The 25,002-nt window shown below is 49.2% G+C and overlaps 1 protein-coding gene across 8 annotated transcripts in view; it reads left to right on the top strand.

Annotated features, from left to right (window-relative positions):
* Fnbp1 (formin binding protein 1) overlaps positions 1-25,002 on the top strand; it is a 113,306-nt gene that overhangs the window by 41,270 nt on the left and 47,034 nt on the right. For 4 of the 8 annotated variants that reach the window (XM_052182112.1, XM_052182110.1, XM_052182111.1 and 1 more), the window contains exons 3-6: positions 4,557-4,613; positions 5,451-5,613; positions 18,269-18,331; positions 19,237-19,341. In XM_052182112.1, the coding sequence (XP_052038072.1) occupies positions 4,557-4,613; positions 5,451-5,613; positions 18,269-18,331; positions 19,237-19,341 (388 nt within the window). The remainder of the gene's footprint in view (positions 1-4,556; positions 4,614-5,450; positions 5,614-18,268; positions 18,332-19,236; positions 19,342-25,002) is intronic. The other 4 variants (XM_052182113.1, XM_052182114.1, XM_052182116.1 and 1 more) reach the window with 1 other exon arrangement.

The raw sequence follows: 25,002 nt of genomic DNA, 5'->3' as shown, positions 1-25,002 counted from the left end.
GTTCATTTCCTGAGTCTGACTTTGCCGGACTTCTCCGTCCCAGGCTTTTCTGCCATACAGGCTTGTGTTTTAAGTTCGTCTCTAATGTGAAATACTCTTGGGGGCGGGGGTGGAGGTTGAGTTGTTTATTTTCTTGTGTGTTTTCATTCTCCTTGAGACTGGTTTTCCCTCCTTCTCTCCACGTCCCCCACGCCCCTTCTGACAGCCTCTGACAAATCTTTTCACGTTGGGTGTGTGTACTGGCTGGTTTTGTGTGTCAACTTGTCACAGGCTGGAGTTATCACAGAGAAAGGAGCTTCAGTTGGGGAAATGCCTCCATGAGAACCAGCTGTGGGGCATTTTTTCAGTTAGTGATCAAGGGAGGAGGGCCCCTTGTGGGTGGTGCCATCCCTGAGCTGGTATTCTTGGGTTCTATAAGAGAGCAGGCTGAGCAAGCCAGGGGAAGCAAGCCAGTAAGAAACATCCCTCCATGGCCTCTGCATCAATTCCTGCTTCCTAACCTGCTTGAGTTCCAGTCCTGACTTCCTTTAGTGATGAACAACAGCATGGAAGTGTAAGCTCAATAAACCCTTTCCTCCCCAACTTGCTTCTTGGTCATGATGTTTGTGCAGGAATAGAAACCCTGACTAAGACAGTGTGCTCGACCTGGGGCAGTTTGATGAGTTGGCTGAGCTCACCTCCCAGATCCCCAGGCAGGGGAGTGACTCTGTGCCTGCTTCCAGTCACGGCTGGACAATTTGGGGCACATTGTTCCCTGGGAACAACTGTAAAATGTGAACGATGAGAATTTTTGCCTTTTAAAGTTGATGAGTGCGGGGCGGTGGTGGCGCACGCCTTTAATCCCAGCACTTGGGAGGCAGAGGCAGATGGATTTCTGAGTTTGAGGCCAGCCTGGTCTACAGAGTGAGTTCCAAGACAGCCAGAGCTACACAGAGAAACCCTGCCTTGAAAAACCAAAATAAAGTTGGTGAGTTACTTTTCTCACTGCACTGACCAAATTCCAGCCTGTTGTTGTGGCTCCCAGTTTTAAGAGACGAAGTCCACCGGGGTGGCAGGAGCTTGAGGCGGCTGCTTCCACTGTGAGTGTAGTCAGGAAGCAAAGAGGTGACTTCCTCTCACTTCCTCCTCCTCAGTCAGTCCGAGACCCCAGCCTGCGGGACGGTGCTGACCCACGCAGGGTGTATCCTCCCTCCTTAGCTAAAGCTCTCTGGGAACGCCCTCCCAGACACGCCCAGAGGTGTATGTCCACATATAAACCTGGTCATGTTGACCATGAGGATCTCTGGTCATAAGTACCGAAGGAGATGGGGTTGGACGTCTTCCGGCGACTCCCAGCATGCCCATTATCCAGTGACGCTAGCACATGGGTGCCAGTGACCCTGGAAGTGACTGTCCCTTTTGATACTTCCATCTTTTTATTCCGGTTCTCTCTGGGGCTGACCTACTGAGTTTGCTCTCCCTGAGGCTGGACACAGCTGCCTCTGAGAATCAGCTGCAGAAAGGGTCCGGCTTAGGGACTCCGAGCTATTGTCTGTCCTGAATCTCCTAGGCGTTTGGGCTGAGCAGGGTTACTCAGAGAAGAGGCATGCTCCCTTGAATCCCTAGGTTCACGAGGACTTCCCCATGCTTGACGCTTGAGACCTGAGGAGTGGAGACCGCAGACGACAAGCCCACACTTTGTCCAGGTCCTCGGAGTCCCCGGATGGGAAGGGACAACTGTACATATATGTACACACACACACATATATAATTTTAATTTAATTTAATTTAATCTTAAGGCATAGAAGCCCCAGCTGGCTTTGAGCTGCCTCTGTAGTCCAGGCAACCTTTGAACTTAGGTTCTACAGCCTCGGTCTCATAAGCACCTGGGATTACAGGACCGTGCTCTGGCCAGATTCCTGGTGCTGGGTGAGCGCCCTTCACCTTCTACCCTGATTCGGATGTCTCATGGTAACTGTTCAGAAAAATAAAAGAACAGATCCAAGCATTCCTAGGCTCCACCCTAGTCGTTCTGGTTCAGGGCACCTGGAAAAGGGCCCAAGTATCTGCTGGAAAAGTCCCCTGTGGTTCACAGGACTGGCCAGATCTGAGCCAGCAGCCTCAGAAACTCACTTTCCTCTTCTCCGCTTGTTGGTCTATCCAAAGAGCTGGTTGAGCGTAGAAAACACACTGGGTTCCTCAGTAGATCATGAAAATGTGAAGGCAGCGTTCTGAGGGGTCCCCTGCATATGTATTTAAAAAAATGCTTAATACAAGGCTAAAAGCCTGTCCCCAGGCCAGAGGTTGGGAAGGATTGATAGAGGAAGAACCTTGGACTGGGGCCTTTGGGGATGCCTCGGTGGGTAAGGGTGCCTGTTGTTCAAGCATGACGGTATGAGTTCAAATCCCCAGCATCCAAGAAATAGTTGGCCATGGCCTTTTACGTTGATAATCCCAGAGCTGCAAGGAGTGGAGACGAGACAGTTACTGGGCTTCCTGGCTGCCAGCCTGGCCCCGACTTATGTCTTGAGGACACACGGCAGAGAGAATGGGAGAAGAGGGCACTTGTTGGCCTCCTGCCCCTGCGTGTGCTTACTGGGGCTTGGGTATGATCGCAGCACACACCTCACACTCTTAATGGAGGCTTTGCTAAAAAGTGGGCTGGGGGTGGGGGACATGGTGGCGCAGGCTTTTAATCCCAGCACTCAGGAAGGCAAAGATGGGAAGGGATCTCTATGGGTGTGGGGCTAGCCTGGGCTACATTAGGACAGCCTGTTCCTGGGCATAAAATGCACCAGGCCAGCCAGGGCAACTTAGAAACTTAAAAGACTCTCCCCACCCCCCATGACAGGGCTTTGATCTTGTTTAGGAACTGATGATGAAAGTTGAGTTTCACATCTGTGGTTGGGCTGATGGCAAACATCTTTATCCAGCAGTGAGATCTCTGGATTTGAGGCCAGCCTGACGACATGCTGAATTCTAGGAAAAGAGTGCCTTTTTTAGCTGGGCATGATGCTACACAGGAGGCTGAGGCAGGAGGATCACTACAAATTCTAGGCCAGTCTAGACCACACAGAACAAGCCTTTAAATTTTGTTTTTAATTAATTAATTAATTTGTTTATTTGGGGGGGGGCGGCTACAGTGTGCATGTGGAGGTCAGAGGGCATCCTGTGGGAATCAGTTCTCGCTATTCCCACAGGATGCGCTCTATAGCGCACTGATCCCCAGTGTAGGTTCTTGGGATCAAACTCATGTTATCTAGCCTCAACCTTTATCCACTGGGCCCTCTTGCCACTCTTGTAAAGCACCATTTGCCACATCTAGTCAGGCTCTGCTTCCTTCTATTCCATTTAACATTTAAATTATTTTATGTCCAGGACTAGAAACTAAAAAGGAAATGTTGAAGGGCTCAACAGTTAAGAGCTCTGACTGCTCTTCCAGAGGTCCTGAGTTCAATTCCCAGCAACCACGTGGGGGCTCACAACCATCCATAATGGGATCCAATGCCCTCTTCTCGGGTGTCTGAAGACAGCTACAGTGTTCTCATATTAAATAAATAAATAAATAAATAAATAAATAAATAAATAAATAAATAGAAAATGTGGATTTAATTTTTTTGTTTATTTTGAGGTGTGTTTTGTTTTGTTTTGTTTTGAGGTAAAATTTCTCTGTGTAGCCCTATCTGTTCTAGAACTCTATCTGTAGACCCGGCCAGACTCAAACTCAAAAGAGATCCTCCTAAAGACTTGTGCCACCATCACCTGGCAAATTTTTTTTTTTAACCAGTTTGAGAATTTTTATGTGAGGTGTGAACTTAGAAGTGGAATTTTCAATTTGTAAGTTTTGACTAACAAAAGGGAGTGGTTACTATTTAAAACTGAGCACTAAAACTATCTGGAAGGCAGCCACAGGGCTCTTCAGTGCTCCCTGTACACATACACAGAAGAATCTGTTGCTGAACTCAGCCCCGCCCACCCTGCTTTGTCCCCGCCCACCGCCCACCTGCTTTGTCCCCGCCTACCCTCGTTTGTTTCCCTCCCACCTGGCTTGGGAATGAGCCAGTATGCTCTTTCAGTATGAAGTGCTTCCCCTTCCCCCCCCCCCCAAAACAAACATTTACAGAAAATGTTGCTTTTTTAATGTGTTTGTTAGCTAAATCTGGTACATAGCCACACTTCTACAGAAGAGTAGTCTATGGGCTTAAGTGTATGTATATCCTGTTATTTGTTGGACTCACAATTTTTTAAACATTTTTTATTATTTATTATTGTATATCATGTGTGTGTAAGGGTGTGTATACCACAGTGTGCAGACATCACAGGACAACTTTGTGGAGTCCGTTCTTTTCTTCCACCATGTGGGTCTTTGGGAATCAAACTCAGACCGTCAGGCTTCACCGCAAGCTGCCTTTACCCTCTGAGCCATCTTGCTGGCCCCACAAATGGGCTTTAATTGTGCAACTTTATGACTTAAAAAACCAAAACAAAAACCTTGTAAGGTGCATGCGTCAACTGTCATTCCTGATTCCTCTGTGTATTTCCAAATAAGGTGACATGTCTTTCAATTTTTGTCTTAGGAATCTTTCAAAGAAATACCAACCCAAGAAGAACTCGAAGGAAGAAGAGGAATACAAGTATGTCCTTTGCTGGTGGAAGTCTAGTGAGATGTGTGCTGTGAAGGGGGCGGGAGGGAGGGAACTGCAGCTTGTCATATAAGTACTGTCCCACCTTCCTGTCTGTGTTCATGAACCTGGGGACACAGTGAGAACCTGGCCCCACTCCAGACTGTCTTCATTAAACTATAGGGAAAGTTACAGGAAGTCCTGCAGCCCGTGTGGACAGCGTGGGTGGTAAGCCATGTAGCGGTGGTTCTCAGTCATCCCCTTGCTGTGACCCTTTCATGCAGTTCCTCATGTTGTGGAGACCCCAAATGTAAAACGATTTTATTGCTACTTCATAAATATAATTTTGCTAATGTTATGTATTGTAAATATCTGATGTGCAGAATATCTGATTTGTGACCCCTATAAAAGGGTCATTTGACACCTCCCCTCCCAAGAGGTCACCACTGCCCTAGAGTCTGGGCTCCCTTCTGTATCACCAGAAGCCTTACCTCACCTGCTCACCAACCCAGCAGCCATGTCTGCCTCAGTCAGCAGCGATGGGTCACTGGGCATGGTGAAAGTACTGTCTTTAATGTAGGTCCAGGGGCCTGGTGTACTTTGTGGACACGGGCAGGTGAGCTTGGGACCATCTCTGGTCTGAGAATAAACAGGGGCAGAGGCTGCATTTCACAGAGCACCTGTGGCCATGTTTGGGTTGTAATTAATTCTGAGCTATTGTGTAATGAACCTGAAAGATCCTCTGGGAGGTAGACGCAGGGCAGACTGATTTTAATTACTATTTCCTCAAGAAAAGCGTGTGGGGACTGAGGACGGAGGTGGGCTCAAGCTGGTATGATCTGTCCTCAGGTACACGGCATGTAAGGCGTTTCTTTCTACGCTGAATGAGATGAACGACTACGCCGGGCAGCACGAGGTCATCTCCGAGAACATGACGTCACAGATCACGATGGACCTGATGCGCTATGTTCAGGAACTGAAGCAGGAGAGGAAATCGGTAATGCATATTGAGGTATCCTCCCCCAGGGGACAGACCAAAGACTAAGATGTTCCCCCAGCTGAGAGACATGGGGGGTGGGGTGTGGTAGCTCACTCCCATGCTCCTAGCACTGGGGGTGTTGGCAGGGGGCAGGGCAAAAAGTTTTCTCCAAATTCGATGACCCCCCCCCCCCATGTGCTGCACAGTGAGTCCCAGACTTCCAAGGGTGCATAGTGAGACCCTGTCCTGAAAACAAAACCAAAAAGGATCCAGGTGTGGATTAATACTGCACACCTTAAACAGTTGAGCAGTAGAGGAAGCAGGTGGATCTCTGTGAGTTCAAGGCCAGCCTGGTCTACATAAGTGCCAGATCAGTCAGGGTGGCATAGGGAGACCCTGTTTCAAAAACAAGCAGGGGAGCCGGGAAGTGGTGGTGTACACCTTTAATGTCTGCACTTGGGAGGCAGAGGTAGGTAGATTTTGAGGGCAGCCTGGTCTACAGAGTGAGTGCCAGGGCTATACAGAGAAACCCTGTCTCGAAAACAAAACCAAACAAACAGGCTGGAGAGAGGGTTCATTGGGTAAGGGCACTGAGTTCCTCTGCCTCTTCACTTTTTCATGCTTTGCAACGTTTTTCATTTTTGGGAACAGGGTTTCTCTGGTTGTCCTGGAACTCACTATGTAGACCAGGCTGGTCTCAAACTCAGAGATCTGCCTACCATGCCAGGACCCAGGTTCAATTCCCATGGCCCACATGGTGGCTAACAACCTTCTCTAACTCCAATTCTAAGGGATCCAGGCCCTCTTCTGACCCCCTTGGGTACGAAGCACAAATGTGGCATGGATATCTGAATGTAGGCAAAATGCCCATACATATAAAACTAGATATAAAACAAAATTAGAGCCTGGCGGGCTGATGCACATGGAAGGTGGAGGCCAGCAGATCAGATGTCGAAGGCCAGTGGGTGCACGGTGGGTACGTGGGGGCCACGAGAGATCACTTCATAAGTGTCATGATCTGTGCGTAGAGGTCAGAAGACAGTGTGCAGGAGTTGATTTCTTTACCTGCTCATTATAGCTGGCATCTTGTCAGTGGAGATTCTAGAAGCTTCCCTGTTAGTTAGGCTTTCCCACAACATTGAATTAGCTGAGCCAAGCGTCCAGCCACAGCTCCAAGGTTGGAGTCCTAAGGTTGACAACATTCTCTGCTAGACCAGTCTGAAAGGACTGTGTTTTATTGTCTTGTTTATTTATTTGTTTGTTTATTGTCTTGTTGTTTTTCAAGATAGGGTTTCTCTCTTTAGCCCTGGCTGTAGACCTGTTGACCCTTGCTGGCCTTGAACTCAGAGACTAGCCTGCCTCTATCTCCTCATGGGCTGAGATTAAAGGTGTTTGCCACCGCACCTGGCAAGACATATTCTTTTGTGAAACAGCTAGGAAGCTGTGAGACAGAACCCTGAGGCTAAGAAGAAACCAGTTACCATAAACAGGTTAGGATAAAATTCATACACAGAATGTGGAGCCGGCCCAAGCCTGCCGTCCTGCTTTTGACCTTGCCCTGATCTTTGCAAAGGTTTCTCTTCCTGTTCAGGGCTTCCAGTTCTCACCACTGACCCTTCTCTGCTCACGGGGTTTAGCATTTTAGCCAGCTCCCAAACAGAAACTGCTCTAATCTTTGTAGCAAGTACCAATTCTGTTTCAGGAGTGAGTCAGTCAGAACGAGGCCAGCCCAATGGAGCCGCACCCCTCCCCCTCCCTCTCTTCCAGCTGTGTGGTCCTAGGCTGGGTTCACTGGCCTCAGGGCCTTTGTACAGGTTCCCTCCCTGAGAAAGCCTTATGCCGGACCTGGGGCTTGTTCCTTAGGAATGTTTCCTTCTCCCTGTGGACGGACTTTCCCATGTATGCCGCACTTAAAATGCCTCTCTCCCTTTTCACCTTTTCTTGCTATGCAATGTTTTATTTTTTTTGCAAAAAGGTTTTTCTGTGTGTGTGTGTAGCCCTGGCTGTCCTGGAACTTACTATGTAGACCAGGCTGGTCTCGAACTCAATGCTGCCCCCATGCCAGCACTCTTAACCTCTGAGTCATCTCTCTAATTCCTTACATTATTCTTTTTCATAGTGTTTAACCATATTTTGGGGGAAGTTGGAGAGGCACCAGGTCTGTGTGCATGCTAATCACAACGCCCCACTAACTCTGCCCCACGGTATTGTTTGCCTGCTATTTTCTCACTTAGCTCACATGAAGATGTCTGCCCCTCCAGGACAGGGATGTCCTTGCCTACCTCATCAGGCATGCAGAAGGCAGGCATGCAGGAAGTGCAGGGGAGAAAGGAATGGCAAGTGTGAGAAACAATAGATGTGCAGGACTGGGAGTGCTGCCCAATGGTGAGCTCTTTCCAAGAGTTTACCAGGAAGGGACCAGAGGTACAGGTCAGTGCTGCAGACCTGCCTCTCATATACACACCAGCACACACACACACACACACACACACACCAGTGTTAATGTCTGCTTAGCTTATAGATAAGGACCATTATATGCCTTTGCTAGCTTGTTAATGGATTATCTCATTTATTTGTTGTTAATCATCATTTTACAATCTGTTATGTCTCCTCCTAAATCATGTGCCTTAAAAAATTATTTTAAAGAGGGGCTGGAGAGATGGCTCAGCAGTTAAGAGCACTGACTGCTATTCCGAAGGTCCTGAGTTCAAATCCCAGTAACCACATGGTGGCTCACAACCATCCATAAGAAGTCCTAATGCCCTCTTCTGGGGTGTCTGAAGACAGCTACAGTGTACTTACATATAATAATAAATAAATCTTTAAAAAAAATTATTTTAAAGATTTATTTCTTTTAAGCCAGGTAGTGGTGGCACATGCCTTTAATCCCAGCACTGGGGGTTCAGAGGCAGGTGGATTTCTGAGTTTGAGGTCAGCCTGGTCTACAGAGTGAGTTCCTAGGCAGCCAGTGCTACACAGAGAAACCCTGTTTCAAAACATTCTGCGTGTGTGTGTGTGTGTGTGTGTGTGTGTGTGTGTCTATATGTGTGTGAGAAGGAGTAGTTTGCCTACTTGTGTACCTGGTCCCCAGTGAGGTCAGAAGAGGGTATTGGATCTCTTGAAACTGAAGTCACAGACTGAGCCCCCATGTGGGTGCTGGGAAGTGAACCCAGCTCCTCTGCAAGAGCAGCCAGCGCTCTTAACCATTTGCCACCCTTTTGTTTTTAAGGAGTATCAGTCACCAGTAACCAGTGTAGGCCTGGCTGGCAGTCAGAGGTTCTCTTAGGATCTGCAAACACCACTCCATTTGTCGAAGCATCTGCAATTAAATTAGACTGGCATTTTAGAACATTGTGAAATCCCTAGACATGCTGGAAAGAATGTCAGCAAATACATATTTGTGGAATTTTCCTACGTGGCTTTATGAAGGAAGCCATCTCTTCTTTCCTATATCGTAGTTACCATTATTTTGAAGGAATGCATAGTTCAGTGTGGCAACACAGGCCCTTAATTCGAGCATTTGGGAGTTGAGGCAGGAAGATTACAAATTAGAGGATGGAACCGGCTATCTATCAGGACACCACCTCAAAAAAGTGTTTGTGTGTGTGTGTGTACATGTGAGAGTGTGTGAGAGAGTATGTGTGAGCATGTGTGAATGTGTGTTGTGACTGTGAGTGTGTGTGTGTGAGTGAGTGTGTTTGAGCTTATGTGAGTATGTGTGTGTGAGTGAATTTATATGTGTGAGTGTGTGTGAGAGAGAACAAGATGGTTCTGTGGACAGACCTTGGCCCTCAAACCTGATGACAGTGATTTTGATTTCTAAGATTCACATTTTGGAAGCAGAGAACTGACTCCTGCAAGTTGTTCTTTGACCTCCACACACAGGATGCATACATACACATAGATACAAAATAAAATTTAAAGATAAAGTTAAAAAATAAATAAAAGGCTGGTGTGGTAGAGCATACTTGGCAGGCAGAGGCAAGAAGACCCTGGACTCAAGTTCTTCCTCAGCTACACGGTGAGTTTGTGGCCAGCTTGGGCTCCGAGAGATCCTGGCTCAAAACAGCCTGAGTGGTGGTGCACACCTTTAGTCCCAGCACTTGGGAGGCAGAGGCAAGTGGATTTCTGTGACCTGGAGGCCAGTCTAGTCTACAGAGCTAAGTTCCAAGACATCCAGGACTACATAGTAAGGGCCTGTCTCAAAACAGTCACAGGCAAAACAAAAGCTTGCAGGATGGTATCCTGTGTCCCGTGTCCCGTCTGTGTCCCATGTGTGTTCAGTACACATAGTCTGGGGGATTAATTAGCCCTGTACCCGCTCTTTCGGAGGAATAGCTCACATTTGCAAGGACTACTGGCTAACCTTCCCCACAGGAGGTCTGGGTGGTGCTCTGCTCAGGAGCCTGGAGCACAAGGAGATGGGTGGGTCTGTTGGGTCGTACACCTTGGGGTGACGCGCAGGTACCCTGGGCCTCGAAGCTAAGCCTGGCTACCCACACACTTTTATTTCTAGCTCACCCACAAAATCACCGGTCATAAGGTATCAAAGTCCCTGCTTCTGCTTCTGCTCCAGGCTGTCTTTCCTTAGTGACACCGGCGGGAGGATCTCATTTCTGGGTTTCTGCTGAGATCAGAATAAAGCCCCACAGACACCTCTGTGCTGATCTGAGGAGTCTGTTTTCTCTTCCTTCTTTTCCATAGGTTACAGGGCTCAAACTCAGGTCTGCAGGCTTACTCTCTGACTGAGTCATCTCCTGGTACTTTAAATCCTCAATTCTCCATTTAGTAGAATTGTGTTCTGTGTGTTCTCTGGAAAATGGATTGTTTTCATAATCAGTTGTTTAAAGGATAACTAGTCATTCATTCATAAATGAATTTACGGCTCTGGGACTCCTAGCCAGACCCTTGAACTACCTACCCTAAAGTACTTTTTATTGTTGTGTTGATCTTACTGGTTTTGACTGGCTTAGATTAGTTAAACAATTCTACTATCAACTCTCCTTAGCTCTTTGTTTTGGCACTGGGTTTTGCTGTGCTCCAGGCTATCCTGGAATTTAGAATGTAGCCTTTGGGGCTTTGAAGAGCCCTGGCCTCCAAGGGAAAGGCCAGCTGGCCGGGTGATAACTGGGTCAGCTTTTCCCACCCCCACCCCCACTGAATTCCCAGAAGAGACAAGCTTAAAGTAGTCATTCTCTCCTCATCCTGGTTTATGGCCTTGGGTCTCATCTTTTACTAGATTGACAGTCTCCAGCCATTACCTGTCAGTTCCCAAGCATCTCTGCACTCCGCATCACTGAGACCTAGACTGACTTATCTGAGGTCCAGGTTATTGAGGAGGTGATAGCTCCACCAATGACGTCTGAACAGTGAAGGGACCTGCTGGAGTTTCGGAGGCTGGTAGAGCTCCACTTTCATACCCACCTGGGGTCCATCACAGTGAAACCCGCTAATCTCAGAGGCAGAGTTTGTAGAGCCCCAGGAGCCCAGGGGTTCTTGCCAGACTGTGCCAGGCGTGCTTCTCTCTGCGGCTGGAGAATCTGCTTTACCAATCACCACTCACTGGGCTTTGCTCTTCCCCAGGAACTAACTAGGAAGTTGTAGAGGAAACAATTACCGATGCCCTTGGTGTCACTCGAAGCTTGCCCAAGCCTTGGCATTCACCTGCTGATTGGTTGGTTTGTTTTGAGACAGGGTCTTTTAAAGTCCAGGCTGGCTGTGAAGTCACTATGTAGCTAAGATCCACCTGTTCCTCCTGCGTGTACAGCCCAAGAGCCAGGACTGTAAGCATGCACTAGCTCGGCCCGTTTACAGACTGCTAGGGTGGGACCCAGGCCCACTGAGCCATCTCCATGACATGGACAAAAAGAAGTTTAAGCTTCATTGTGCACACTTGTCCTTCCAGCCCTAGTGGGGCTCAGGGGTGGAGGGTTCACGGCCAGCTAGACTATTCCAGGGGTGGGGTGGGGTGGCATCCTAGCCCACAGTCCAGCGCCCGCCACACGTGCTGTCTGGGGGCTCCTTCTGTCTTTGCCCTTTTAAAGCCTCTGTGTCCTCTGTTTCCATCTGTAGAAACTTGAGCTGTGTTTAAAATTCCAGAGGAGTGACTGCGCCCCGATGCAATGTGTGTTCCTTTAATTTTCCTGTTTTGTGTTTGAAGCGGCTGTTTCCACCATACTGTTCCGTTTTGCTTTCTTAACCGTCGGTGGTTAGATGAGTTGGCCACGCTGACCTTTTGCAGAGCGCGTGATAAGCACTTGTCACCTGCAGGACAGTGGTCACTGAGGGAATGGTCATCTCTGTGTCCCCTGAAGCCCGACGTTCACTTTTCTTTAGGTTCCAGACTCTTTTGTTTATTTTCTGCCGCGGTTTGTTGTTGTTCTGAGGCTATCTTTGTATGAACGGCTAATTGGCCCAGGACTCACTATATAAGTGGCCAAGTTGGCCTCTAATTTAGCAATCTCCTGCCTCAGACTCTGCCCACCCCATCTCACCCCACCCCCAAGTGTCAGGATTTCAGCTTCATAATACAAGGTCTTGCTATGTAGCCCTGGCTATCTCTCTTGCTCTGGACCAGGCTGGCCTCAAATGCAGAGATCTGACTGCCTCTGCCTCCCAAGTGCTGGGAGACACTGCCAAATTCTTCTCTCTCTCTCTCTCTCTCTCTCCTCCCCCCTTCCCTTCTCTTTCTTTCTCTCCTGTTCATGTACTTGTGGTGCCCAAGGTCAATGCTGAATATTTTTGCTCATTACCTTCTCTCCTGAGACAGGCTCCCTGACCCTCACTGACCCTCACTGACTGGGGAGCTTGACAATGCGGCCAGGCTGGCTGGCCCTCGGACCTTGGGTGTTGGTATTCTGTCTAAGCTCCACCCCACACTTACCTGGCAAGTCAGGTATGCCCCGCCCCATAGACCTGGCCCACTATAAAAGGGGCTACTTGCCCCTCCTCTCTCTCTCTCTCTCTCTCTCTCTCTCTCTCTCTCTCTCTCTCTCTCTCTCCCTCCCTCCCTCCCTCCCTCCCTCCCTCCCTCCCTCCCTCTCCCTCTCCCTCTTCCTCTCTCTCCCTCTCTCTCTCTCCTCTTGCCTCTCCATCACTCTTGCCTCTTGGCATTCTCACCTTTCTGCCCCTCTTGGGCTCTCCTCCCCTCCCCCCTCTCTCCACGTGGTCATGGCCAGCCTCCACTTCTCTACTCTCTCTCTCTCTCTCTCTCTCTCTCTCTGCCTCTCTAACTCCCATCCTCTGCCCTGAATAAACTCTATTCTATACCATGCCTGTGTGCGTGTGGTTCCTCAGGGGGAAGAGGTACCTGGGCATGGGCCCGCCTGGGCACCCCCTTCCCCCACACCACTGTGCCACACTCCCTAAACCCCTCTCTCTCTCTTTGTATGACCCTTCACCAGGTGCTCCTCCTATGCCTGCCTCTCCGGTGCCAGGATTACTATGGCACCTGCCGGGCTCAGCTTTCTAAGTGTTGCCAGGGATCTGAGCTAAGGCCCTGGAGGTCTTGCACAGCAAGCCCCTTATCTACTGAGCCTGACCGTTCTCTGAAGGAAGTTCTTCTGTAGAGACTCAAGTACAGCTCAGAACTGAGCTGAGGGCCGGGTGCAGTAGCGCAGGCCTTTACTCCTGGCACGGGGGAGGCAGGCAGGTGGATCTCTGAATTCCAGGCCAACCTGATCTACAGAGTTCCAGAACAGGCAGGACTTGCAAAGGCCCTGTCTTAAAAAAACAAAATAACAACAACAACAAAAAAACCCCAAAACCTGAAATGGAAAGGAAAACAAGTACTAGCTGCTGGTGTCAGGCCCTCTCGGCGTTTCTTTTTTTTCTTTCCTCTATCTTTTTTCTTTTGTTTTTCTTTTTTAAAGTCTCTTCTTGTGTTTTAAAAAGAGAACCAAAGCTTCTTATTACAGGGAGAGTGACTAGCATTCCTCTGGGTCCCCAGAGATGGCATTTCCTGTCCCTTTTCTGACAGGAGAGAAGAGCGCTGGTGACTTCATCCTGGGCTCCCAAAGCGGCCCTTATATCTTTGTCCTGGGAACAATCCCTCTTTATTCTGAGCCGTGAGGGCACCCTTCTCCAACACACTCCCTCACTGTCCGGAGAAGAAGCGCCCTGCCATTGTTTGTTCGTAAACAACAAAAGCATCTGGCAGATCTGTTTTATTTGTTTAAGTTTTCTAACTGTTCAAACCACTGTTTTCCCTCCCAGGAGCCAGCTGGAGCTGGTGACCTCCTCCTGAGGTCAGTCATGCGCAGAGGGATGGAGTGGGGGAGTGGGGGTCTGTTGGGGGGGAGGGGCAGGGGCACACTCAGCGGCTGGAGGGGGCATTACCTCATGATCAGTGTTTGGGAGTTGTTAGTGACAGGCAGTGCCTCTCTGAGGTGTCTTTATGGAAGATAGCCGTGTAGGTGCACAGCAAATGTAAGCGCTTCCCACACAGTTACATAATGGACAGCCAGAGAACTTCCTGTCAGGGTTTTTAGTCAGAATCACCCAACATATGAATTTTTTTTAAAGAGTTATTTATTAATTTGAGATAGGGTCTCACTATGTGGGCTAGCCTGAAACTCACAGACATCCATTTGCTTCTGCCTCCCTAGGATTAAAGGTGTTCCACAGCACTTGGCTGCTTTTCTTGTCATGCTCCCCCCCCCTCCCCCGCCCCCCCAGACAGGGTTTCTCTGTGTAGCCCTGGCTGTCCTGGAACTCACTCTGTAGACCAGGCTGGCCTCGAACTCAGAAATCCGCCTGCCTCTGCCTCCCAAGTGCTGGGATTAAAGGCGTGCGCCACCACTGCCCGGCTGCTTTTCTTGTTTTTAAATTGCGTGTGTCTGTGCAGGGGAGCGCAGGGGCTGCAGGGGCCAGGAGGGGGCGTTGGACCCTCCTGAGCAGGAGTCACAGATGGGCCACCAGGCACGGCCACTGAGAGCTGAAGTGGCCAGGCTCTCCAGCCTCGACTTTTCATTTTACGTATCTGTTTGTTCATTTTATTCGTGTGTGTGTGTGTGTGTGTGTGTGTGTGTGTGTTGGGGTTGTACGGGGAGTTGAGCCCAGTTAAGCTGTACTAAGCTCGATCCCCAGCCCTCTTTTTGCTTTTGATCTTGAGACAGGGCTGTACTGAGTTTCCCAGACAGGCCTCCCCTGCTTCAGCCTGTGCTGTTTAGGGGTTCCATTTATATACCACCTGCTGGCCCCATCTTTGAATCTCAAGTCCTTTTCAACATACAGCAAAACTCTGCTGCGCTGCCGGGGATGATGCATGGACGCGGTTCTCTGGCGAGAAGACCCCGGGTGGGGGTGTGGTCTGAGCTGGGCTTTCAGTTCCATCTCCACCGCCTTTCTCGTCCTGGGACCAGGACATGTCCCTCCCCCTTCCTGGCCTCCACTCCTTCCTTTTTACAAGCTGTGCACAGCTTCCTGTCCATCCTCCCCTGCAGGGTTCTTCACACCCTGTAATCTGCAAGCTGCCTGCTTTTCCCTCAGCCTTCCCCTGGCTCTTCGTTCTGAGCCTGAGGCTCCGTCTACCCCCCCCCCCCCCCCACTGCCCTGCCTCTCTGAGGAGATTAGAAAGTGAAGGCTGGAGGGAAGAGACCTTTGAGGCTGTAGAGACAAAAACTGAAGGGCCAGGGCAGGGCTAGGCCGATGGTTTCCCAGTTAAGAGCATCTGCAGAGCTCCTGGATTTATGGGTTCCTAGTACCCACATGAAAGATAGCAGCTATTTATAACTCCAGTCTAGGGGATCCCAGGCCATCTTCTGACCTCAGTGTCGAGCATGCTCAGGATACACAAAATATATGCACACAAACCTCTTAGGCATATGAAATTAAAATAACTAAATAAAAGAAACTTTAATCTTCAAAAAAAAAAAAAAACCCAGGATGTTCTAAGTTGAACTTCGTAAGACCTTGGAACAGTGACCTCCAGAAAGACAAGAACTTATCCCTTTATAAAGTATCATTGTTCAGGCAAAAAGGCTGGCCTTGTCCCCTCCCCTAGCCTTCCCCAGCACTTGGTTGTCCCCAGACTCTGCTGAGTTATAGATCTGAGTAAGGAAGGCTCAAGGAAAGGAGGGTTTTGCAGACGCCCAGAGCAGGGCATTAGGGACTTAGCACTTCCTGTGAGTCACACTGCCGTCCAGCCTTAGCTCAAGTCAGGAAGCAAGTGGCCATCAGACTGGCTAAAAGGGAAGGCTTCTCCAAAAGATCACGTAGGGGCCAAGGAGATGGCTCAGTGGGTTAATAACTATTTGCTTTACAAACACGACCTAAGTTTGAATTCCTAGCACCTGTGTAAAACCCCAGTGTGGTGGTGCACGCTTGTAACCCAGCAAGGGGAAGCAGAGGTGAACAGACCCCGGGAGGTCACCAGCCCGCCTGGCTAGCAGAACCAGTGAGCTCTAGGTTCAATGAGAGATCATCATCATCATCATCATAATAATAATAATAATAATGTGGAGAGTGATGGAGGAAGCCACTGGCCTTTGACCTCTGGCCTCCACAGGTGCACATACACACAGAAGGGCATTTACCAGGACAATGGGGGAGGGGGACTGCCCCTGCCCCTTGTTCTCAAAGTCCAGGGTGAACCCCTGAGGGGCTCAGAGTTACTGTGTCCTTGGTCAAGGGACTCGGCCAGACTGGAAGCCTCCCTGCCCCGGCAGCAAATCTCATCGGACCCGGAGGGCAGAGCCCTTTACCGGCTGGTCCTGCGGCCTTTGGGCCTCGCAGACAAGGTTTCCTGATCCATTAGTGTCTTTTGGAAGGGTGTTGAAGGGATAGTAGTTCTGAGCTGCTGAGCGAGAGCGCTGCCCTTTCCTCAGTGTGGCTGTAGCAGGTTTGTTGTTTGTTTTCCTAGAGCTCCAGTCCTTGGTGGTCTCTCCCGGCTTTACCCACCCAGTGAGGAGTTCCTGGTGGATGTTTCATGCTGACCCTTCTCAGCTCTTAGACCCCAGGCCACATTGGACAGGACTCTGGAGTCTTCTAGAAATCCTAGCCTTAAAACTAAGGAAAAAAACAAAAAAACAAAACAAAAAAAAAACCCTAAAAATCTATGTATGCCCCCCTCACACCATGCCCCCCTTCTTTTTCCTCCCTCTGAAACTCAGGCCAAATACAGGGTCATTCTGGACTTTAAAAAGAGACTTTATTTATTGGGCATGTGTTCAGTTGGAAGTCAGAGGACAGCTTTGTGGATTTGGTTTCTCCTTCTGCCTTGAGAGATTCTGCTAAGATCTCTTCGGGTCAAGATCCCGGACACCTGTGCACAGGGGAAGCACGTGGTTGGAGGTCAGAGGACAGTTTTGGGAAGCTGGTTCTCTCCTTTCACCATGTGGGACCCCAGATGGAACTCTGGGTATCCGTCTTGGGGTCAAGCACTTTTATCCACTGAGCTCTCTCAAAGACCTGGGATTTCTGTTAACTCGTGTCTGATTCTGAACTCCCAGTGGCTTGCCTAATCAGAGGACATCTATGGTGGCTGCTGGTGGCGCTGGCATTAGAGTGCTTAGAGTTCTCCCATGGCACTGTGTCACCAACATTTGAGTTCTACCTGAACCAGGGACAAAGCAGACACCCACTGACCGGTGAGCAGCTCCACAGCATGCTCCATCTTTTCAGTGGAATATTTATTATTCAGTGAAGAAAAGAATTAGTGGGCAGATACATACTACAGCAGAGTGAACCTTGAAAGTATTCTTACATGTGAACAAGACGAAATAAAGGCAGGAGAGGCTAGGGGGACAACTACGACGGACATTTTCTCATTTGCAGGAGGTGAGTAACATGTTAATTCACCTCAAAAGACGACCCCAGTGATTGCTGAACGCTTTTCTTTCAAGATGGGAGGGAATCTTACTGTGCAGCCTTCACAGGCCTCAATCATCCTCCTGCCTCTGCCTCTGCCTGCCCAGCGCCAGGGGTTGAAGGTGTGTGCCACATCTCCTGGTATGAGGGCTGTCTGTGAGGCATGTCTGTTGTTTTTGCAAGCAACACACAACTTCACATTCAATATTGCTGTGTCTGAAACTCGAGAAGGAACTCCTCAAACCGTCTTATTTTCATTTCCCCTTAACTTGTTTATCATTTAAACTTATCATTTAAACAACTTGGTTGTTGTTTGAGATGGCGGAGGGGGGGTGCTCACTTGGGTCTAGGGTCTGACTTGAACTTCTGGAAATCCTCCTGCATCAACCACACTCGTCCAGCCAGCATGAACTCACATTTCTTTGGACAGCAAGGACTAGACGGTCAATGTTTGTTTACTCGTTTTGCAGGGCCTCCTCACACGTGCCAGGCACACATTTCTGCTGAGTTGTACCTCCAGCCCAGATGGCACCTAAAGGCTCCGGGGCTGGAGAGATGGCTCAGCAGGTAAAAGCCCTTGCTGCTCTTGCAGAGGACCTGAATATGGTTCCCAGTGGCCCCTGGTAGCTCATGACCATCTGCAGCTTTAGCCCCAGGAGATCTGATGCCCTCTTCTGACCTCCACGGGCACTGCATAAACATGGTGCATACACACACACAGAGAGACACACATACTACACACACACCACACATGCAGGGAAAACACCCACATGTATAAATATCAAGTCTTTAAAACTACTTAACTAGCTAGAAGGTTTTTCCTCCTGCGTGAGTATGAGGAGGGCAGATGCTGACCCCTGCTCTGTTTTCTGCGTCACAGAATTTCCACGATGGACGGAAGGCTCAGCAGCACATAGAGACATGCTGGAAGCAGCTGGAGTCGGTAAGTGGGTAGCCAGAAGCCGGCAGCTAAACCAGTGTCTCCTCAGACCAGCTCATTTCAATCTGAATCTGGCTTGAATGGCTCGCCAAGGGAAAACAGTCAGGCAGAGACCACTAAGGCGGCTTCTTTCTCCCTGGGTTTTCCTCATTTGGGTTTCATTTCATAGAACTGTTATGGCAAAGCGCTGAGCTAGAGGTTCTTGAGGAGGACTGGAGCGATGCTCAGTGGGTAGAGCATGTGTCCTGGGACCACGAAGACCTGAGTTTGGATCCCCAGAACCACTTAAAAAGCTGGGCGCAGTGACACACGCCTATTATACGAGCACTGGGGATGCAGAAACAGGAGGATCTCAGGGATTCATTGTCTGGCCAGGCAGCCTAGCCTATCCGCAAGCTCCAGGCTTAGTGAGAGACCGAGTCTCAGAGAGCATGGTGGGTGCGGTGCAGAGGTAACAGCTCCACCAGCACCTGCACCCGATCCTCTTGCAGAGGATCTGGTGGGCCCCGTGTTGGGTGTCTCACAACCACCTGTAATTCCAGTTCCTGGGGAATCCAACCCTGCTGGTTCTGAAGGTGCCCGGATAACCACACTCAATCGAAATGGAAAGCAATCTTGCTATTTATTTAAAGCAGTGTAGAGCGTGATTGAGGAAGACAGCCGGTGTTGACTTCTAACCTCCTCATGTGCAAGCCGCAGGTGCACACACTCACTCAGGTGTTCTGGGAGAGGCACGTCACTCCTGTGCAGAGACAGACAGGCGCCACTCCGATGTGGACGAGTGCTTAGGTCACTTCTGGAAATGACGAAGCACGAGGGTGGGTTCCTGGGAGAATGGCCGTGGGGGTCTCTCTAGAGGTGGCAGGGAGGGTGTGTGACCCGCAGCCTTGGCTGTGTTCTGTCTGCAGAGTAAGAGGAGGTTTGAGCGGGACTGCAAGGAGGCTGACCGGGCACAGCAGTACTTTGAGAAAATGGACGCCGATATCAACGTGACCAAGGCAGATGTGGAAAAGGTGAGGTCCCAGTCTCACTTCCCTGGAGCGTGCTTCCTGCATGGCCACTAAGAGACCTGGCCTCGGCTTCCTCTTTCAGTCATAACCACAAGAGGGTACCTGACGGGAGGAAGGGTTTCATTTTCTGTCATCACCCTGGGACCAGGGTTGAGGTGACAATGCTTAGTCACCAACATGGGAGACCTGGACACATCACAGCGGGCATGGTTCAGGAGACCACACTCTTCTGTAGCGTGGCTCGTCAAAGGCCAAGTCCCACGTCTAGGCAACTGAAGCAGCCGTCTCAGCTCATGAGGGAGAGTCCGGCAGCTCAGTGTCATCAGAACAGCCAATGTCTGCCCTGCTGTGTCATGGGTTCATTCAGGCTGAAACCCAGGAGGCTGGGGTGAGGGGGGCGGGCATTTGGAAATCTGCGAGAGCTTTCTTCCCCGATGGCTCCGATATGAAGTGCTCCGTTGTCTTCCCCTGCCAGTGTCTATGGACTTTCCCTAGAAGCCCAATTTTCTTTTTATGAAAGTCATCAAGAAAATGTAAACACAATTATGCCATTAAATAGTGGCTTTCATTCACGATGCCCAGGGCCATTTGGGCATCCATCACAGTCTAAGCTTTTCTCTGGAAAAGCTCTGCCTCTTGTGGGACCACTCGGTTTGCCAGAGGAGTCCGAAATGCCACAGGCTGGGCAATGTCCCAGTTGGAAGAGTGTGTGTGTCTGTGTGTGTCCGTGTATTTGATTACTTACCTAGCATACTAAAATGCATATTCATCATGAGGGTAGACTTTTTCTTTTCAAAAGATATTTTTTTTTGTTTGTTTTTGTTTTTTCAAGACAGGGTTTCTCTGTGTAGCCCTGGTTGTCCTGGAACTCACTCTGTAGACCAAGCTGGCCTCAAACTCAGAAATCCGCCTGCCTCTGCCTCCCAAGTGCTGGGATTACAGGTGTGCGCCACCACACTCAGCAAGATATTCATTTTTTAAGTGACCATACTTAACATAAATTTCTACTAACTGTGAATTTAAAGTGTTGCTTAAATTTTTTTAAGTTGCAATTATTTATGTGCAAGTGTCTTTGTGACAGGTAGCACTCATGTGGCCTTGGGCCCAGGAACCATTGACAGCCCCTCCTAAAAAGCACTACCTAGTTGAGAATGGTGCTTTCAAGCCTGAAACCACAGCCCTTGGGAGTGAAGAGGAGGGTCAGGGGATGGAGGTCGTCTTTGGCTGTACATTGGACCGAAATCCATTCTAGGATATATGAGACTGTCTGAAATTCTGGACTAAGAGATGGCTCAGGGATTAGAGAGAGCAGGGTCTGCTCTTCCAGGGAGCCTGGGAAGGAGTCCCAGCACCCATCAACACTGTTTCTGAGACCTTAATTCTCGGAGGTTTAGAATGTAGGCTGCTTATCACTACGGGAGCCCGGAGCCTCCCTCAGTGACCCCATTTTGGCTTTCGGGTGGTAGTCTTCCGCTCCCTCTATCTTTGTGCCTTGTATTTATTTTTCTTATCTTCTTCCCCACTCTGCGACCTTCTTGTACCTAGAGTAGTTGTCTTTGTGGCTTTCTTTATCTTCTTCTTGATTGTGGAGAGTGCTTCAGCGTTTTCTCCACTTAGATTGTAAAGGCTGATGCCTCTAATCTGAGCATGCAGCCCTGGAGTCTGGAGGACAGAGGTTCAAGGCCAGCTGGGGCTACCGGATATCTCATTTGAAAACAAAAAGAAAGGAAGGGGAGGGCAAGGGAGGCAGGAGGAAGTCAAAGACTGATTTTAGTGTCTTTTTTTTATCACTAAAGAAATTGTTGCTCTTTTCTTGTTTTGCCAAAATATCTTTGATTCCCCACCCCCTCCCCAGAGACACGGCCCCTAACCACTGAGCCATCTCCCGGGTTCCCATTGGGTATTTTATCCTCTGCTCCTGCTTTGATCCTGGTGGGTTTTTATTTTCTCTGAAGCTCTAGCTAAGCTGCCTTCCAGCAAGGCCCTGGATCTACCTGCCCCCACCCTGATCAGCACTGAGGTTACTGGAGAATGCCCCTGCCCCTGTGGGTGTGGTTAATAGCATTGTTTGCTAGGGTTTTATTTTGTTTTGTTTTGTTTATAGTGTTAAGAATGCAAATTCTGGCTAAGTGCTAGCACCTCAGACCCTTTACTGTCGGAGCTGTCCCCACACCCCCAGTGTAGGATGTTAGCGTTTACTGCCAAATTGATTCACTCCATACCTGGATTGCTTGAATATTTCCATGATTTATCTTTCTGGCCATGAAGCTTTGGTTTTGTTATTGTTGTTGTTTTTCCTGAAAGTTCCATGGCCACCCTCCCCAGGAATGTGAGAACCCTAATTTGGGAGCCACAGACATCAGACCACAAGCATTGGAGTCCAAACACTGAATCTTAAGTCTGCTGTCCACCGCAGCCACGTGGAGACATGATGTCAGCTTTTCTCATTGAATTCCCCGTTGTCTTCTTTGCTTTGTTCCTTTACCAGGTTTCCCTACATAGCCTCAGCTGTCCTCCTGCCCCAGCACCCCCAATACTGACACTTCAGGGGTGCATGCTCACACTCTGCTTTCCATGGCCACGTCCGACAGTCTTTGACTCTGTACAGGTGTCTCTCTCCCCCAAGTTCCTCAGATTAAGTGGCCTGGTTGTATTTGATGCAGTTCCTCTCCCTGATGTAGCAGCCAGCTGTACAGTTTATAGTACGCTGTCATGTGTCTCCCTGGATACATTCGTGTAGACTCTAGATTGTGCCCAGGGGATAGGTATGCAGTATAAGTTTGCATGAATGTCTAGGTCTAGATATGAGCTGAATCTCCTTTTCTTTCTGAAGACGTCACTGTTCCTCTTACTGTGGCTTTGTGTCACAATTGCCACAGTATTGTGTTCAAACCTCCTGCATAAACAGTCCCCTCCCACCTTATGACACTTTTGCCTGTGGCCAGGAGCCTGGTAATTCCCTGGAAGGGTTTGTTTCTCTCTGGGCAGAAGTGTGTATTTGGATGTTACCTGGATACTGTGTTCCTCAGAGGTCTGGTGACGAAGGAGAAGACACGTTGCATGCAAGTTGTCATTCGACCTGTCCTTTACCAAGGCACAGCTGTCAGAGAGTCCGGGCTCACCAGCTTTGTGTGGTGGTGGGGGTTTCAGTTGCTTGATCTAGTTATGTTACAATCTAAATATGTTGGAATGTATTTTCTGGTTTTTGTAGAAACAAATCTTACCATCCTTTCCCCAACACAAACCCTCAAGCTCCCTTTTGGAGCTGGGGAGATGGCTCAGTGGATCTCCAGCACCCATGGAAAAGCCGGGCATGGTGATGCATGCCTGAATCCCAGCACTCGGGAAGCAGAGCGCAGTGGGTCCTGGGGGCCGAGCAGCCAGTCCAGCTGAGATGACCCCATCCTGTGGGGGCAGCCCCGTGAACTTTAGGAAACCCGCTGAGTAAGATAAGACATGCCAACCAGCTCTCTCAGGCCCTGGTCCTACGAAGAGATAGGAGGTTTCAGTATTTGTTTTGGAGGTTTGGTTTTGTATTTTACTTTTTGAGACAGGGCCTCCGTTTGAAGACCAGGCTGGCTCTAACAAGTGCCTGGATGGCCGCTTATTCCTTGCTGAGCACGGAGCTCCTCAGGGTCCTATTCAAGCCAGACCAGCAAGCTACAGCCCAACAGAGCGCCACACCCAGCCCTGTGTCTTAGTTTTCAGAAAATCTAGCAAGTTGACCGGATCTCTAATATTTGAGCTGTTTGAATCCATTCCTGGCCCCTTGTTCTTTACCACTGGCGAGGGTGTGGGTGTGGCCATTGAGGCCTTAAAGGGACTTGCCCTCCGCGGCCTCTCCTGATGTTCATCGAGCAGTGGCTTTTCCCATAGATGACTCTGGAATGACTTTCAAGTGGCAAAAACTGTGATGGCAGGGTCACCATGACACTGCTTAGGATCAAGCCACACTGGATAAGCCTGGCGGGGTCCTGGAGTTCTCAACTGCCCTGGTTTGCCAGCCTGGTAGTGATTGGGAGGGCAAGATCCTCAAAAGGTACAGTCTGCAAAGCACCTTCCCAACAAAGTGCACTGTTTTCTAAACACTCGTGTTAAATTCCAGTGTATCCAAGGCCTGGTGGGAAAACCTGGCTCTGTCATGTGACGGCCATCTCCTCTGTAACCTCTACTGCAAGACAGGGCATTGTCTAACAATGTAGTCAGTGGCTACAGGCAGCTGCAGTTGAGCTGTGTGGCTTTTTTTGTTTGGTTTGGTTTGGTTTGGTTTTCTTTGTTTTTGTTTTGTTTTTTCCAAGACTGGGTTTCTCTGTGTAGCCCTGGGTGTCCTGAAACTTACTCCCTAGACCAGGCTGGCCTTGAACTCAGAAATCTGACTGCCTCTGCCTCCCAAGTGCTGGGATTAAAGGCGTGTGCCACCACTGCCTGGCTAAACTGAATGGTTTATTTGTTTGTTTTCATAAATTTGCAGAATCAATATCTTGGGGTATGTGTGTGTGTATGTGTGTGATATATCTGTGCGGGTGTGCGTGTGTGTGTGCGTGTGTGTGTGTGTGTGTGTGTGTGTGTGTGTGTGTGTGTGTTCTTCAGAAGTTGGTCCTCTCCTTCTACCATGTGGGTGCCGGGGACAGAACTCAGGTTGTCAGGCTTGGTGGCCAGTATCTTACCACTGAGCCATCTCCTGACCCTTTCTTTACTTTCCTTGGAGATATGATTCCTCTGTGGCTACAGTCTGAGTTTATGGGTCCCTCTTAGCCACAAAATGCTTGTGTGCTTTCACTTCAAGAGGGGTGGCTAGTCAGGACTCTCTAGATATTTATTGTGAGTTCACCCCCCCCCTCCTTCTTCCTTTTCCTTTTGCGTGTGTGTGTTTTGGGTGGGGGTTTGGGGGAGACAAGGTTTCACTGTGTAGTCCAGGAACTCATTTTGGGGACCATGCTGGCCTCCAATTGAGATCCACCTTTGAGCATACAAGGTGTGAGCCGCCGCCACCACCACCTGGGCGACCTTCTCTCTGGTTTAATCCTGAGGCCTTTTTGTTACGTAATTCAATTTGAGGAAATACTTAAAAGTTAAATTATTGCCAGGTGTGGTGGCCCTCACCTTTAATCCCAGCACTGGAGAGGCAGAAACAGTTGGGTCTTCATGACTTTGGAGGCCAGGCTTGGCTACCAAGTTCCAGGCCAGCCAGAAAAAAAAAAAACCCCAAAGGTTAAATTAGACTAGAATTCTCAATATAAATTCCAAAGAGCAGAGCAGTTTCTGTGAGACTGTACCTCTCACTTTTCTATGGTAATATGACTTCTAAAAGTTTGGTGGTGGTGGTGGTGGTGGTGGTGGTGGTGGTGGTGGTGGTGGCGGCGGTGGTAACATTGCAGCTGTAAAACCAGCACTCAGGTTGGTGCACATTCAGTGTGGGCAACAGGGCGAGTTCCAGGCCAGCCTAGGATACAGAGAAAGACGTCTCAGATCACTCCTCCTGGAAGGAAGAACAACTAAAACGTAAAAGTGTTGAGAGTTTGAAGGCAGTTAATTTGAAGATGTAACTCAAATGTCTCCATTTGGAAGTCAGAAAGGAGGCAGACCAGAGTCTCTATGAAGGGAGAATTGTAAGAAGTGTGGACACAAGAGTGGAGAGATGGCTCAGTGGTTAAGTAAGCACAC

Source organism: Apodemus sylvaticus, chromosome 5 (assembly GCF_947179515.1).
Source record: "Apodemus sylvaticus chromosome 5, mApoSyl1.1, whole genome shotgun sequence".
Classification (NCBI taxonomy): domain Eukaryota; kingdom Metazoa; phylum Chordata; class Mammalia; order Rodentia; family Muridae; genus Apodemus; species Apodemus sylvaticus.
The sequence above is the reverse complement of the archived record's forward strand: the minus strand, read 5'-3'. Positions and strand labels throughout refer to the sequence as shown.